The 16,762-nt window shown below is 41.4% G+C and overlaps 1 protein-coding gene across 8 annotated transcripts in view; it reads left to right on the forward strand.

Moving 5' to 3' along the window:
* The window catches only part of BCAS1 (brain enriched myelin associated protein 1), a 159,232-nt gene that overhangs the window by 120,136 nt on the left and 22,334 nt on the right, over positions 1-16,762 (forward strand). For 6 of the 8 annotated variants that reach the window (XM_061207791.1, XM_061207795.1, XM_061207793.1 and 3 more), the window contains exons 7-8: positions 1,876-2,049; positions 13,521-13,562. In XM_061207791.1, the coding sequence (XP_061063774.1) occupies positions 1,876-2,049; positions 13,521-13,562 (216 nt within the window). The remainder of the gene's footprint in view (positions 1-1,875; positions 2,050-13,520; positions 13,563-16,762) is intronic. The other 2 variants (XM_061207794.1, XM_061207798.1) reach the window with 1 other exon arrangement.

Consider the following 16,762-nt stretch of genomic DNA (forward strand, 5'->3'; position numbering starts at 1 on the left):
AATTATTTGTTTGGTGTCTCTCTCTCTCCATGAGGATGTGTAACCCCAGCACTCAGTACCCATCACAGGTCATAGAAGGCAGTTGATGCATTTTTTATGAGTAAATGAATAAATCATAATACTTTCCTCCTGTTTTCTGGAAAAGCAAGCAAGCTAGTTAGTGGAGGGCACTTCCCCTTCAACCAGTGCTTGTTAATTTAATTACCATTTAGAGCTAAAACAGCACCAGGTGTCCGAGACCATTTGGAACATGCATAAATGCAGAACCGTCTGAGCTCAGCCATTTTGACTGCACTGTTGATACAAGGCAGAGGTTATTTTAAACCCTAGCATTATGTGGTTTTATACATTTTTAAATGGAACTGGGATTATTCCAGGATCACCTATCACAAAAGTCATTTCTATACATTGGCCCTGTAGCTCCTGATTCGAACATAGAATCTGTTCAATAAATGACTCCCTCTTAGTATCAAAAAAGTCAGCACAGAAGATATTGTCTTACATCAGATAGTAAAGTTCACATTACTTGTGAACTCCCTTTGGAGGGGCAACGTGCAGTGTGGAAAGAGCGCCAGATAGGAGCCGGAAGTCTGGATCTGAGACCAGACTGTGCCCCTGGTTAGTGTAGGGCAGATCGTAGACCTCAATTTCCCCATCCCTGAAAATTCGGGCGTTCGATTAGGTGGTCCCTAAGACTCTTTCCAACGTCAAAAATACTCTGAAACGTCCTGAATTTTTCCACACCCTGTTTTTACTGTCAGATTTTTTTTTCTTTTATTCAGAAAATGTAGTCAAAGATCTGACCTCCCTGGGAATTTAAAGGGTTGTGTCACAAGTCCCTGGACCAAGAATCATTAAAATGAAGATGCTTAAGATGACGAGGTTAGGTCAGGTGAGCCCAGTGTTAAAAATTTTAATGCAATGTTCACTCACGTCGAGATAAATGGAGACTGTAATTCTCCTAACTCTTCCTTTGTCCCATGAGTCAGGAGGTGGCAGAGCATGGAAGTAACAGCCCAGTCACTGAAGAGATCAGATGTCCCGGAATTGGACCTCAGCCTGGCCACTCAGAGTGGGGAGAGATGGGGGGCGGTGGCGTGGAGAGAAGGTGGGGGGGAGAAAGAGAATAGGGACTGAGTGAATAGCATTTGGAGTTTTATATCAATTACAATCTATCCAGTCATATCTAATTTAGATGTGGAAGCTGCATCTAAAAGTGAAGAAATGGGGGTTGTGGAAGCTCTTCAAACTCAAACCTCTTCCCTGAGTTCTTTACACAAACTCTATAGACTATAGATCTATAGATCTTTATAGACTAAACTTTGTACACTATAGATCACTACAGTAATCTCTGAAGCAGAGTGTGAGAGGAAAACTTCAGCACTTCTCTTTTGAAGTATATTTATTGGAACCCATCTTTCATTTCAAATTTGGATTAGTAAAACAATACATCTTTATCATGTAAACAAATATGTGTGTATTGGAGGTGCACGTTCAGACTATTTTTACTGCCATGACCATGGTCGAAAGAAGACCAGGGTCCTCAACACGACCTAACATTCTAACAGCCAAGTGCCTCTTCCAATCACTTTGAGTCCTAATGTGTTACTTACATAAACATGTTACATAATGGTTCTATATATATATATATATATATATATATATATATATATATATATATATTCTGAAAAAGGAATATGCCTTGATCTTTTTCCAAGATTTTAACACAAATCCACATCCATGTAGAATATTTGGAAAATACAGAAAATTATGAAGAAGACACTTAACATGCATAACCCCAGTCCATATTTGTAAAAAAGAGATCTTTTGCTTTTGAAATCCTGAGATCATTTTAATTTTTTTAAACTTTTATAGGGTGCCGAAAAGTCACCCGCCACTTCAGCCGACCTCAAGTCAGACAAAGGCAATGTTACGCCCCAGGAGCCCCAAGGGGCTGCCAAGAATTCTACCACTGAAATAGCAAAGGAAGGTGCCAAGGAAAAGGGGGGCCCCACCTCTCTGCCTCTGGGCAAACTGTTCTGGAAAAAGGTAAGTCCTAGTTTCAAGATTTGGAGAGTCCTTGGGGCTAGGATGACTTGAGATATGGTTTCTGTTGTGCCAACTGATGTATTCAGCAATGCATGGAGTTTCTTGTTCTCCAAAATGACTCAACTTGCCATTGAGTTGAAGACTTCTAACTCACCCCCGGGAAAAATGAAATGCCTATCGTGTTAGAAGCATGTGTTTTGTGGGAAAGAAAAGGAAATGAACAAGTAGAATTTTTCATTCTTGGAATTAATCCGGTTCATGACAGAGGGTTATGGTATTTCGTGATTTCATTTTCTTTCTAAAATGGTGGGTTACATAAAGGTTATGCTCCCACCAGCAGTATAAGGGAGCACATTATCCTACACTCTTGACAACAGCGTTTTATCAAACTTCTTAATACTCGCCAATCTTATAGAGTGAAAAATGGTACTCAAGTGTAATTTTAAATTACGTATAGTTTGTGAATGAGGTAGAGTGCCTTTTTATCTGTGTTAAGAACCATTAATGTTTTTCTGTAAATTGTTTATTCATAAATTTTGCCCATTTCCTAAAAAATGGATCGTTGGGTAGATTGTTCCTTTCATCACAATACAATATTTCTCTTTGTCCCTTTAACAGCCTGAGGCTGTTAGTATATTTATTTAACATCAATGTTGTTTTGCTCACGGTGCATCTTTGGCCATTTTTTTTATCTTCAGTCTTCCTTAGATTTAAGACTTGTGAATATATTTTTAGTTCCAAAACAAACAAACGAAAATAATAAAATGTGGGTCACTCTGGTTTCCTCCTGGCTTTCTCTGAGCTCTCCCAGCCTGGCGAGATGAACTGCCTCTGGGCTCTCTGTCCCTCCTACCCCAGCCAGATAGAAGCAGCCATCAGCAGCCCCAAGGTCTCCATCTCCTTTCGGAAAACCAGTCTGTCAATCAGTTCACCACCAGGGCAAGCCCACAAGGTGCTCTGTGAGAGGAAAATTCAAACCGCTGTCTGAATTCTTTTCCCTTGTAGAATTAAGGTGCTGAGCAAGGAAATGAGGTGGGTGGGGCTGAGTAATTCTGAGAGCTATTCCTTGATCCTGGTTGCTGAGCAAACCTCAGCTGCCAGACAGGTTCAGAACTCTTGCCTGTTTTAAATGTGGCCAAAAGATGAGCAAGAAGTCAGGGATGGGGCGGGGGGAGGTGGTGGGAGCAGGTGTGAAATAGAGCTGGAAAAATCTAACTTAGCCATTTCAGCAAAACATCCATATGCCACTTGGCACGCAATGCAAGGAAGGTGATAAATACAGATGCCGCTGTGCTGTTAGTTTATGCTCTTGTCCAGAATCCAGCTGGATTTCTGAAATTTTCTCCTGTTTGTTTTCTGTTGTACAGAAATCTCCCTTCTAGGTTCTGCCCAGAACACAAACTCTTAATACTTAATGAAAACTTGGGATGATGTCACTTGGCATTCTGTTCTAATCTTCCTTCTTCACCAATCTTTTTTTACAAAAATATTTTATCAGCAATATAATGAAGGGAAAAATTTCCAAGAAAGTTACATCCATATATTGGCGGCAAGGGAGAGACTTAAGTGACTCGTATTCAAATATTTTTACTTAAATAGCCATATATACATATATTCAAAGTGTATTAGGAAAAATAAAACTAGCACATTAAACTCAAGATTTAACATATATTTTGGTCAAGGTGAGACTATATAGATTTAGTTTAAAAAAGTAATCCAATTAAAAGGAAAGTGTTATGTAATTAATGGTACGGATAATAAGTAAATAACGGTAAATCGGGGTCCTCCAGGAAGCGGACACTAAGACAGAATTGATGTGCAGGAGATTTATCGGAGGAAACCGACTGTGGAGGATAAAGGGAAAGGGGCAGGAGTAGGTGGCGAGAAGCTGCAGACCACAGCGAGGGGCTGACACCTCTGTGCAGGGAGAGAGGGAAGGAGGAGAGGGTTGGAAAGACCTCAGGGTGGCGGTGGTGCTGAGCCGGGCGGGGGGGGGGCATCCCCCAGAGCAGACCGTGCCCCGGGGGGAGTCCTGCGCTGGGCAGGACCAGCCCAGCACCCTCTGTGCTCAGTCGTTTCCGGGGAGCAGCGAGGAGATCTCAGCGGTAGCGGATGCTGAAGGCGTGACAATCGAAGCCTGCCTTTCTTGCAGGGAAATCTGACCAGCACACGGCCACGGCTGCCACAGGTGGTGCATACAACGTGGCAGAACTATACTGGAGGTCGGCAAACGACTGAAGTTGGAGGAACACTGATGCAGGGTTAAAAGCTTAGAGTCAGACCCCACTCTGAGTCCCAATCCACCTCCATGAGCCTCAGTTTCCTCATTTGTGAAATGCAAATGATAATAGTACCCATGCCATGGAAATGAGCGAGGATTGAATGAAATAGGGCCAGTAAACGCCTCCCCGCCACCATCTCCACCACCGTGGTTCACACAACAGCGTCTGATGAGTGGTCCCTCCTCCTTCCGTCATTTATTTCCTGTGTGCTCAGAGGGTTGGGACACTAACATGTCCACTTCTGCATCTTTCTGTGCCATCCAGTCTGGGGAGGCTTCTAAACTTCACATGCTTTATCTTTCCTTATCTTTGGCATCTATAAGGGATGTGTTGGTTCCTCTTTGAAATTCCGGCTCTTTCCATTGAAAGTAAAAGTCAGGACCACTGGGCGTTCATCTATTCATTTATTTCAGTCTCACTGTTTTTTCACCATTATCTGACTTTTATTTCCTTAGTAGATCATAAAAACAATGAGGTTAAGAGAAACTAAAAACAAAGTCTCCTGTAAATCTTGTCTTTCCTTCTTTCACCCAATCTGAAAGAATAGATTATATGGAAGTGAAATAGGGGAGAGTCACTCATTCAACAGTAGTTTTAATCACTTTCTTTGTGCTAATTTTTTTTTGGGTTGTGTGTGTGCTACGTTTTAGGCATTGAAAAAATATCAGTGAACAGATTGCTGCCCTCTGGTAGCTTACATTCTCATGAAGGAACTTATTTCTAGTAGGAAACAAAATGAAAGTCTTTGTTTTCTTTTCTTTAAATTAGAATAAGCTTTGGCTATAAAACCATTCTTGTAAAAATTTTGAAAAACAAACAAAGGGAAACAACAGAAACTGATGATATTTCCATTCACTAACCCTAAGCTCGCTTTCTTCTCTTTTAATTGAAAAGCTTTTAAACAAACACATTTTGAAGTTTGCAATTATGAACATCAGAAATGAATTTTTCCTCTTACAGGCTGTCAGTATGAAACTATGCATTATTTTGATTTATAGTCTTGATTGCTAAAGTAGTTCTTATTATAAACAAAAACAAAAATAACCTTTGAGAAAATTAATTTCAAATTATGTTGTGCTTGCCAGAAAATGTTTAAATCCAGTTATATGGCCTAACTGCGCCCTTGATTGTTCAGGGTTAACTGGAATACCATTTGCTCTGTGACCTCACAAAAGTTATTTACTCTGTTTGGGTTTCTTTTTCCTCCTCTGTTGAGTAAAAAGATTGAAGTAGATTATCTTTAAAAATCTTGGGGATGGTGAGTTTGCGTAACAGCCAGAATCAGAAAGGTGGGACTATGTAACCTTGGGCAAATTACTTGACCACTCAGAGCCTTTATTTTCTTATCTGTAAAATAGGTACTGTGTTTATCTCACAGTGTTGTTATAAGAATCCAGTCATTTACACGGAGAGCATCTGAGACATACTAAGTGCTCAGTGAACGGTGTTACCCTCATTTCTTCAAGGATGACATCGCTGGTTATGATCTGAAAACCCACGTGGGGCTTCTAGTGCCAACAGCACCGGAGGTACAAAACAGGTCTAAGACATATTTGCTACCATCAAACACTTGAAATCCATTTGGAGGAATAGGATATACATGCATGCATGCACGCGTGCGTGTGTATGTGTATGTGCCTGCACACAATTAGTAAATGATACATTTGGAGCATCTTCAAAACAGCTTTTTTCCTGCTTTCCTTTGGGAGAGACAAATGATGAAGTAGAAAAATAATGTGAATTCTGAAGCCAAAGAGACACATAGTCAAATCTCGGCTCTGACAGTTACTGGCTGTCTGAATGTGAGCAGAGACTTAAACCCTCCAAGCCTCACTTTCCTCAGCTCTGAAAGTAGGAGGTGATACCTACCTTTCATGATTTTGGGGAGAACTGAGTTGGAAAATGAATGCAAAGTGAGTGGCATTCAGTGAGTGAAAGCTCCATTACAAAACAGTCCAGTGTGGAATCCAGTGTTAATCCATGGAATCCAGGTTAAAAACGCTACGGCTGGGCCCATGAGCCACAATTACTGAGCCTGCGTTTCTGGAGCCTGTGCTCCGCAACGGGAGAGGCCGCGATGGTGAGAGGCCCGCGCACCGCGATGAGGAGTGGCCCCCGCTTGCCGCAAATGGAGAAAGCCCTAGCACAGAAACGAAGACCCAACACAGCCATAAATAAATAAATAAATTAATTAAAAAAAAAAAAAAAATAATGCCATTTGCAGCAACATGGATGGACCTAGAGGTTATCATACTGAGTGAAATAGGTTAGACAGAGAAAGACAAGTATCACATATGTGGAATCTAAAATACAATACAAATGAACTTATTTGCAAAACAGAAACAGACTCACAGACATAGAAAACAAACTTATGGTTACTGAAGGGGAAAGTAGGGGCAAGGGATAAATTAAGAGACTGGGATTAACAAATACACACTACTATATATAAAATAGATAATCAACAAGGACCTACTGTATAGCACAGGGAATTCTATTCAATATTCTCTAATAACCGATATGGGAAAAGAATCTGAAAAAGAATGGATATATGTATATGTATAACTAAATCACTTTTCTGTACACCTGAAACTAACACAACATTGTAAATCAACTAAACTCCAATATACAATAAAATTAATTTAAATGGAAAAAAAAAAAAAAAAACGCTACGGCTGTTTAGACAAGGGAGCAGTCAGTGTAGGTCAAAATAGACTAAGAGAACTTAAAAATTCCTTTGACTCATCTGGGTTATTTGTTTCAAATACAGAATCCTGTGTGTGATCCCAGAATCCATGGGGATCCTGGCTTAGAAAGCCCGGCACAGGGCTGGACAATTATGGAAGCACTTGAAAGATGGGATGAGGTATCCAGACTTGATAGAAAAAGTCTTAGGTCCACCGTGAAATCAGTGAACTCAGAACAGCTGTCACGTGATCCAAATGGTGCTTCTGGAAGACTTGGTAGCAACAGGGTGTCTTCTGGCTTAAGTGCTACTGTGTGACAGCATTTTAAAGAAACATTCCTTTAAGAATTGAAATGTGCTCTGTAAAGGAGAGGAGCTCTTGTTAATCATGTTTATGTGATAAGTACATATGCTATTTAGATCCTTATTCTTGGCAATATAAATGTCCAGACAAGATCCTTTAGATTTCAAACTGGATTTTTGTTGTTGTTGTTAATGAGATTGGACAATTTTTAGACTCGCCAGATAACAGCCAGATGTCCAGTTTATTGAAAAAGATTGAAGTGTTCCTGGTTTTGAGATTCGAATGAGAATCCCACGCTCTGTGTGTTCCTGACCAGCCCCACACCTTATCATATTCCTCTGGCTGAAGGGCTTGAGAACCTAATAAACGCCTCTGGTCTGCAGAAATCGACCTTGCACTTTAGAATCATTCTCTCTCATTCACTTTGAAGTGAGTTGCTGTGCCGTCCGATTTTCCTTCCTGTCTCTGAAATTCCTTTCCCGAACATATTCCCAGTGTGGAAGAGTTAGTCTTCTCTCCTCCTCCTCAGAGATCATCCATCACAGCATACTCGCTGGCAGTGGAAATGATGAATTGGAATCTGGTTCTGCTGGGTCCTCAGCTCATAGTCTTTCTGCTGTGTGGAAAAGATGAGGAGAAAAGGAAGAAGTTGTCCGATGTCTTTGTCTGTCGTTGTGTATTGAACGTGGAAACCATCCTGGTTACAGATACACATTAAATGTGAGATCCAGGATGTCAGCTTTGAAGGAGAATTAGAGACACACCTCAAACTTCAAAGGGAGGTATGGTTTTAGAATAAGAGCAAAATTTAATAGGTATTGGAGCAGAGGCCTAGAAATTAGGGGAGATCTGCTTCCATTTTGAAGACCGACATGGAATACTAACATAAAAAAATTAACCTGCTGCCTAATGCAGAGCCCAATAATATGGGTTGTTATCATTATTATTATCTTTGTTAGTATTACTATTTTTCTTCAGTTCTGTAGTGTTGCATCTAAGGCATGTTCACAAGATGGGTAGATGCAAGCCAACAAAGAATATTTGTTGGAGGATCAAAACCACATGCAAGAAGCTGTCTTTGGGATGGCCTCTGGAATCTGGCCTCAGGCCTGTTTATTCAGAGTTTTTATTTGTAACTTGGTCAATAAACTGTGAAGCGCATTTGTCAAGTTTACAGGCTGGGTGGGCTCATTAATGCAATCCAAAATATAAACAATAAGGATCTCAAAATACTGGCACAATGGGCTGAAGTTAGGATGTCCTGGGATTTTTGTTTTACGAAGGTCAATGTGCCACTTATCCTGTAGGGAGCAGATCATCACGATTTTAACTGAGATCCACACCCTCCTGTAGCCCATTCCAGTGCTGGAACCCAATATAACCTAAGAGCAGTGTTAAAAATGTCTGCTCCTAAGGGATTCAGGAGCAAGCATATATCTGAGCCAGATATAAGGAAATTTTGAAAGCAACATGGAATTAGTCAAGAAAAGTTTTTTTTAATATATTTTATTGAAGTATAGTTGATTTCCAATGTTGTGTTAATTTCTGCTGTACAGCAAAGTGATTCAGTTATACATATATATACATTCTTTATCATATTCTTTTCCATTATGGTTTATCACAGGATATTAAATATATTTCCCTGTGCTATATAGTAGGACCTTGTTGTTCATCCACTCTCTATATAATAGTTTGCATCTGCTAATTCCAGATTGCCAATCCATCCCTCTCCCACTCCCTTTCCCCCTTGGCAACCACAAGTCTGTTCTCTATGTCTGTGAGTCTGTATCTGTTTTGTTGATAAGTTCATTTGTGTCATATTTTAGACTCCACATAAGAGTGATGTATGGTATTTGTCTTTCTCTTTCTGACTTACTTCATTTAGTATGATAATTTCAAGGTCCATCCACGTTGCTGCAAATGGCATTATTTCATTCTTTTTTATGGCTGTGTAGTACTCCATTGTATATATGTACCACATCTTCTTTATCCATTCATCTGTCGATGGACATTTAGGCTGTTTCCATGTCTTGGTTATTGTGAGTAGTGCTGCTGTGAACATAGCAGTGCATGTATCTTTTTGAATTATAGTTTTGTGCACATATATGCCCAGGAGTGGGATTGCTGGATCATATGGCAACTCTATTTTTAGTTCTGTGAGGAACCTCCATACTGTTTTCCATAGTGGCTGCACCAATTTACATTCCCATCAACAATGTAGGAGGGTTCCCTAAGAAAAGTCTTAAATAGGTCAAGTAGGCCTAATTTATGCCACTTTTCTCCAGCATTCACAAACATCGCTTCCATTAATTGAACACATCCTATGTGCGGGCACTGTGCTAAGTGCTTTACACATATGAGATTAACATCAGCAAGTTTCATCGACTGAAGCACGTCAATCCACACCCCTACTCATCCCATTCAAATAGTTCTAGGAATCTAAGAAATGTGATCACAAATCAGTCCAGGCCCCCATATGTCTCTACTGGGTGATCACTCCCAAACCACACCACTGTCACGAGAGCCACCAAGGAGAAGGTCCACACCAACTTACCTGATGCCTCACTGATGTCCTCACGAGCCTGCCGTAGTTCCCCTGCCACTTGCAAAGCAGTAGGAGAAAACTCTCTTTCTGTGTGGTGCTCAGCTCTGGGAGCAGCGGCTCGGAACACAGAGTGACACCATTTAACAAGACCCACCCTCGGCATCCACGCAGCCCTTTTCTCCTCAGTGCATGCCCAACTCGAGGGTAGCTGAGCTGGGCTGAGTTGGTCTACCAACCACCAGCATTCTACCCAGAACTCCCCCTGCAGGTAGCCGGCTTGCCTGGAGTCCTAACTTCCATCGGTGAATTCTCTTTCTGATGTCCTTTTCTTAAAGTCTTTATTTCTTCTCCTCCCATGCCCCCTGACTTCTAGAAAAGACTGTAGACAACTGACCCCTCATTGCAAACATGGCTTAAGTTGTCCCTCCCACCATACACACACCTTCCAGAGTCTGTAACGCCCATGGAAAGGGAGGTCTTCACATACGTACCGGGAGGAGCTGTGTGGCCTGACCCCAGCCACCGGATGTAGGTGAGTCTCAGCTCTGCCTCAGCCATGACTTTCCCTCACAGGCTTTATTGTATCTATTCCTTAGAACAACCCTCTGATTGGTAACAGTCTAATAGCCCACTTTTGAGTAAGTGAACTGAGGCTCAGAGAGGTGTGGTTGACTGGCCCAAGGTTGCACAGCTAAAACAGTGAATTTGAACCTGACTCAATAGCCCAAGATGCTCTAGACTTGGGTTCTGAGCAGGTTTTCTCTTACATGTGCCAAACACTAAAGGGAAACAAGAACCTGGCGTCTCATTATCCATTTTTGGGTCCTTCTTTTAACTGGATTTCAGCCACCCCAACATGAAGGCTATGCCCTTAGGCCAGTGTGCAAATGTACAAAAATGTGCAAAATGATTTTGAGTGGTTCTTGAAGACAGCCCTAAACATTTAATCAGTCACATAATGCAAAGTTATCTTCTCACCATTCTACTCCGTTTCCTTTGGTGACCTTAATTATAAAATCTCTTCATGATATTAAAAGGCATTTTTTACTGTGCTAACACTTGCTGGTCTCTCTTTTTAACAAAAACTTAAAAATAATTAGAATTTAATGAGCATTTTTGTTTTATTCATTGCAGTAGTTTTGATACATACTTTTGGTTACAGGGAGGATGTTGATATTACATTCATGATAATGATAAGATGCTTTCTTTTAAAATATATTTGTTTAAGTAAAAAGATAGTCAACTTAAAGAAAGATATCACGTAAATACAGATGGTACACGGGCAGGTCAAGAATCTTGAAAATGGTATGCAAATTACTGACGTTTGAGAAATGTTCCACTGGGCTAATTCCCAAAATAAGGAGTGTTTTGCTGGGTAGTAGAACTTTAAAGTGGGAAATAGTAATTTCTTTTGAAACAGACAGTACTTATAATGCCAACTTTTGAAACATCAGAAGGATCTGGACGTCTAAAGCCATAACAAAGATGATGGAAACATCACTGTTCAGAATAGCTCCTTCCACGCCGCACCATCGCCTACACAGTTCTCGGTTTCCTCTAGAAAACAGTGGGCAGTCAACAGCCAAGAACTTTCCAGACACAGGAAACCAAAGCACAAACTAGTCTCCTTACAACCAACTGGGACAGGAAAGAGGCCTTGAAAACCTAAAAGTGCCATTCTTACGTAGTGGGAGGGTTTTCTCAGCCTAACGTAGACAGTATATTGACTCTTGAAACTTTTGTGGGTCAGGTTTAAGGAGGCCTGGCTTTTAAAATATCATTTAACTCTCTGCCTTTTCATAGGATTAAATAGCATCCAGGTGGTCTCGGGTGGAGTGTAGTTCCAAGAAAGCTACACTGCTTGCAATTCCTTCTGAGTGTGCTATAATTTTCTGACAATCAGAAGCTTCCAGAAAACCCACAGTCCATTTTAGGGACATATTTTGTGCGCAGGTAAGCTTCAGTATGAGAAGATAAGGAAAAATAAATGGTCCAAGCTGAAGATCTCATCTAGCGAGACAGCAAGTCTGGTAGAGGAGAAAGAAGCCCACACTGTCACATACACACACACACACACACACACACACACAAAGTGATTCTTTTTTTTTTTTTAATAAATTTATGTATTTTATTTATTTTATTTTTGGCTGCATTGGGTCTTCGTTGCTGCGTGCGGGCTTTCTCTAGTTATGGCGAGCGGGGGCTACTCTTCACTGCCGTGCACGGGCTTCTCATTGCGGTGGCTTCTCCTGTCGTGGAGCACGGGCTCTAGGTGCGGGGGCTTCAGTAGTTGTGGCACGCGGGCTCAGTAGTTGAGGCGCACGGGCTTATTTGCTCTGCGGCATGTGGGATCTTCCCGGACCAGGGCTCAAACCCATGTCACCTGCATTGGCAGGCGGATTCTTAACCACTGAGCCACCAGGGAAGCCCCACACAGAGTGATTCTGATCCTTCAGGTTATCACGGCAGGGGGAAAACCTGGCTTTTGGAACCATTTTCACCACTTTCTAGTTGTACCATCCTGAACAAGTGACTTCACCTCTCTGTACTTCCATTTCTTGTCGCATAAGTGAAGACCATCATGCTGACCACTTGGGGCTACTTTAAGTGACATGGTGTATGCAGAGCACCAAATGAAGAAGATATATTTGCAAATGTCAGGTCCCTTCTTCCTCTCCCACTGCATGTTTTCAAGGTAAAAATAAAGGCAGGACTTGGAACAAAATCAACATAGATAAGAGTTCTTACCCTGGAATCCAAAAGAAAGGCAAGGGTCTATGAACACCCTGAAATTATTTGCAAAATATTTTGTTCATGTTTACTTTTCTGGGAAGAGAGTCCAGCTCTGTCAAGTGAGTCTCAAAGTGGTCTGTAAACACTGCCACCCACCCACCTAAAAATCCTTCAGAACAACTGCAAAAAATATGCAAAGATGACCTCCCAAGTTGGAGCTTGGCAAACTGATATAATGATTGTAACATTGACCTTTGATAGAATTTGGATAACTCCTCTCCTATTTGGGGCAGGACTGTAGATGCCAGAATTACTGCAGGGATTAACAGGGTTTGAAGCTGGGTGTGTTGGACCCCAGCCTTCTGGCCCTTCATAGAAGTATTTTAACCAGATTGTACTTTGGCATGGTGACCTTGGCCTCCGTCGAAGGCTGATGTAAGATGGAGCTTCGGATGCTGGCCACTGCCCGACTGTCAGGGTAAGGCTGAGTACTGCTTGCTCTCTGAGGACCATGGGATGGATTTCTCTGGACATGTTACCAGAATTTTCCTGAGCAGCTCATGTATCTTACCTAACAGTGACTGTATCGTGTGACCAATCATAGATCCCTCTTTTCATCAGCTACCAGAAACTCTCAAGGCAAACGTGTTACTTGCCCACAGCCAAGACTGTAGTTTGTGTTTTCTGTAGCATCCCTTCTCCTCATTCCATTTGTATTCTGCCTGCATCTGTATGTTTATTTTTCCTTTGTTACATTTTAAAATACATAACTTAATTTACACTGTTTACATTTGTGTAAAGCTCCTTCAGTTTCTTCTTGGAACAAGGTATGCATAAGCAATGTCCAAGAATGGCACCCAAAAGCTGTTAGCCCTGGTTTTGGTAACAATCTGACTCTTACTTTTGTTTTTATCTTCCCTTTAGTCAGTTAAAGAGGATTCAGTTCCCACAAGTGCAGAGGAGAATGTAAGTTATGCATTAAATGACAGAATCATTCCATACTCATCTCCAGCATGATGGACCACTGGGCGTGTCAGCTCTGGGGTCCTGGGTTCTTGCATGTTCCAGGAGTTATTCATCCGCTGTAGACTCTTTCTCCCTTTCACGTAATTAGGGACCATGGGGGAACAACTTTGGATAAATATTTGTAAAGCCCATTGAATCAATGCAAATAAAATGCAAAATCAGAGCACGCATTTTTAGCATTTGTTACCATTTAGGGGCTGAAAGAGTCTACTAAACATAAGAACATCTTGCCACTTCCTTAAGGGGCAATGATGCTGCACCCTCTGCTTCATCTTACTTTGATTGCTCTTCCACCTTTATTTCCATGGCAACCTAGATTCTCCACTAACAGTGGGTGGTACCCAGGACAGGTAGTTGCATCAGGCATGAGAGCAGATTGCTGCAGTAGTTGCTGTGAGACTCTTGGTCTCGGAGAGCCAACTGCGTGGGTCTACACTTGACAGACATAGGTTGAGCCTCACTCTCTTTTTGGCCTTTAATTTCCAAGAGTGATGGTCAAAACTTTCAAGACACTGCATTCATGTCTGAAGGAGATGGCTCCATGTGAGACACCACAAAAATGTATCTTTCCAGAACATCTTCCAGGGAGATGAATAAATTGGCCTTATGAGTTTCAGACCCAGAACAGCAGCTTTCTGCTCTGAAAGAAGTAGTCTTTGGAAAATGTTCTAAGTGGGCTAAGTTCACAGCTCCTTAAGATAGAAACTGATCGTTATCATTTCACCAAAGCAAAATATGTTTGGCTCTTCCAAGGTGTCTCGTGTTTGCTTGCCATGGATGGGACTTGTGTTTTCACCTTTATTTAATTGCTGGAACTGAGCAGAAGTTGAAAATCCAGTATGTTCCAGAAAGGATGTCTGTGATGTGGAATAAAAATGAGAATGGCTATGTTGTAATTCTTGTTGGGAGGAAACGCTTCGGAATCTGCTTTATTGTTGTTGTTACTGTTGTTATTTCTCTTTCCTTCTCTCCATCTCTACCTTCTTTCTCCGCCCCCCCCCACCTTCTTCTTCCTCTTCTTCCCCTTCTTCCTCTTCCTCTCCCTCCCCCTCCCCCTCCTGTCTCCCCCTCCTTCTTCTTTCCTTCCCCCCCTCTTTCTTTTTGGAGCCAAATTTAGTAGCTCACAAAGCTCAGGTTTCTTGTAATTCAAATTCTCATGAATTTGCTGGCTATTTTCTAACAAGTCTAGGTCTCTGTTTCAGCAGCCTACAAGGGGGAACTCCATGAGTCTTCTTCCCATGAACTTTAAATTTAAAAGCTGCAGGTTAAATCCAGGGCAACTGTTAGCTTCGAAGTTCCAGGGTTTTTGAAGAGAAACTTCTTTTTGGATGTTCATCTGTAGTTGCCTATCCGAGGAACCTCGTGTCTCTTGCAGCTCGCATGTGAAAACGCAGAGTTAATCTCCAACAGGCAAACAGAAAGTGTTTCATTTTCAAATTTGAAACAGAAAAATAACATGAATTAGTTAAATGATTGATACTGAAAGATAACACAAAATCAGATAGAGATACAAATGAAAGCAAAATATTGGGATGGCCAAAAAGTCCGTTCAGGTTTTTCTGTAATATCTTTTCTTTTTTTAATTAATTAATTTATTTATTTATTTTTGGCTGCCTTGGGTCTTCGTTTCTGTGCGAGGGCTTTCTCTAGTTGCGGCGAGCGGGGGCCACTCTTCATCGCGGTGCGCGGGCCTCTCACTATCGCAGCCTCTCTTGTTGCGGAGCCCAGGCTCCAGACGCGCAGGCTCAGTAGTTGTGGCTCACGGGCCCAGTTGCTCCACGGCATGTGGGATCTTCCCAGACCAGGGCTCAAACCCGTGTCCCCTGCATTGGCAGGCAGATTCTCAACCACTGCACCACCAGGGAAGCCCCTGTAATATCTTATGGAAAAGCCCAAACGAACTTTTGGCCAAACCAATATTTTTGTCAAGAAAATAAAGAAGTATTTAAAAATCGCTTTAAATTGCTTAGTCCTACAAATGATGTTTCTATTTTTAAGCTTCCACATTTCATCTACTAACTATTAGTTGGAAAGAATGAGGCTAAAATGTTGTGATCTTGGCCCCATCATCCCCAGGCTGTGCTGCCTCTTGGACCTCAGTTTACTCATCTCTCAAATGGCCGTAATAATATTACCTACCCCTTAGGATTCTTGTGAGAATTAAATGAGTAATGCAGGTAGTGTGCGTATTTCAGTGCCTGAAACACAGGAAGAACTCAGTAATTCAGGGGTTGGCAAACTACCGTTCATGGGCCAAATCTAGCCCATCACCTGTGTTTGTATGGCCCATGAGCTAAGAATGGTTCTTACATTTTGAATGGTTGAAGAAAAATCAAAAGAAGAATAATATTTTGTGATGCGTGAAAACTATACAAAATTGAAATTTCAGTGTTTATGAATAAAGTTTTATTAGAACACAGACACCCTCCTTCCTTTACACAGTCTCTGGCTGCTTTCATGCTACAAGGGCAGAGCTGAGTAATTGCAAGGCCCTTTGCGGGAGGAGTTTGCCTCCCCCTGCGGGAATGTCAATGCATAGGAGTTGTAACAGCAGGAAGTGAGTGCTTCCCAGCAATCAGGGATTATATTTCCTCATGAAATTACACACCTCACAGCTGACTCAGTGTCCACGTGGAGTGAAGGTATGTGTAAAACAATTAGTTTAATTTCCTTCTCCCAAGTAAGAGAGATGGTGTGAATCAAAACAATGGCTAATACTCTAAGCCTTCAGAACAGGACAGTTAGGTGTCATTAACCATATTACAAGAGTCCTTAAACAGTCGCAACTTCTTCTGGCTGAAATGCAATTGAGTTTAGTTTTTAAAATTTCTCTACCGAGAATTTCCAAAACTCATCTATCGCCCAATGCAAAGTAAAGAGCAGGCTGATGTCAACATTTTTCAAAATGTTTAATGAAAAGAAAAATAAGGTGCTTGAAGCCCCTGGAAGTTTTAACACTTTTCCTAGAATGAGCCTCTGGTCCTAACAGGAAAAAAAATCTATTTATCCTGACTACAGAAGATATTGAATTCTTTTGTTGTAACCTGAAAATGTTTTGACCACTGGTTAATTGAGGTAATGTTCTAACTAATGGTGGGGGGATGGGGGCGGGGGTGGGAGCTTTCCTTCCCAGTGACCTA

The sequence above is a fragment of the Eubalaena glacialis genome, chromosome 13 (genome assembly GCF_028564815.1).
Source record: "Eubalaena glacialis isolate mEubGla1 chromosome 13, mEubGla1.1.hap2.+ XY, whole genome shotgun sequence".
In the NCBI taxonomy this organism is placed as follows: Eukaryota; Metazoa; Chordata; class Mammalia; order Artiodactyla; family Balaenidae; genus Eubalaena; species Eubalaena glacialis.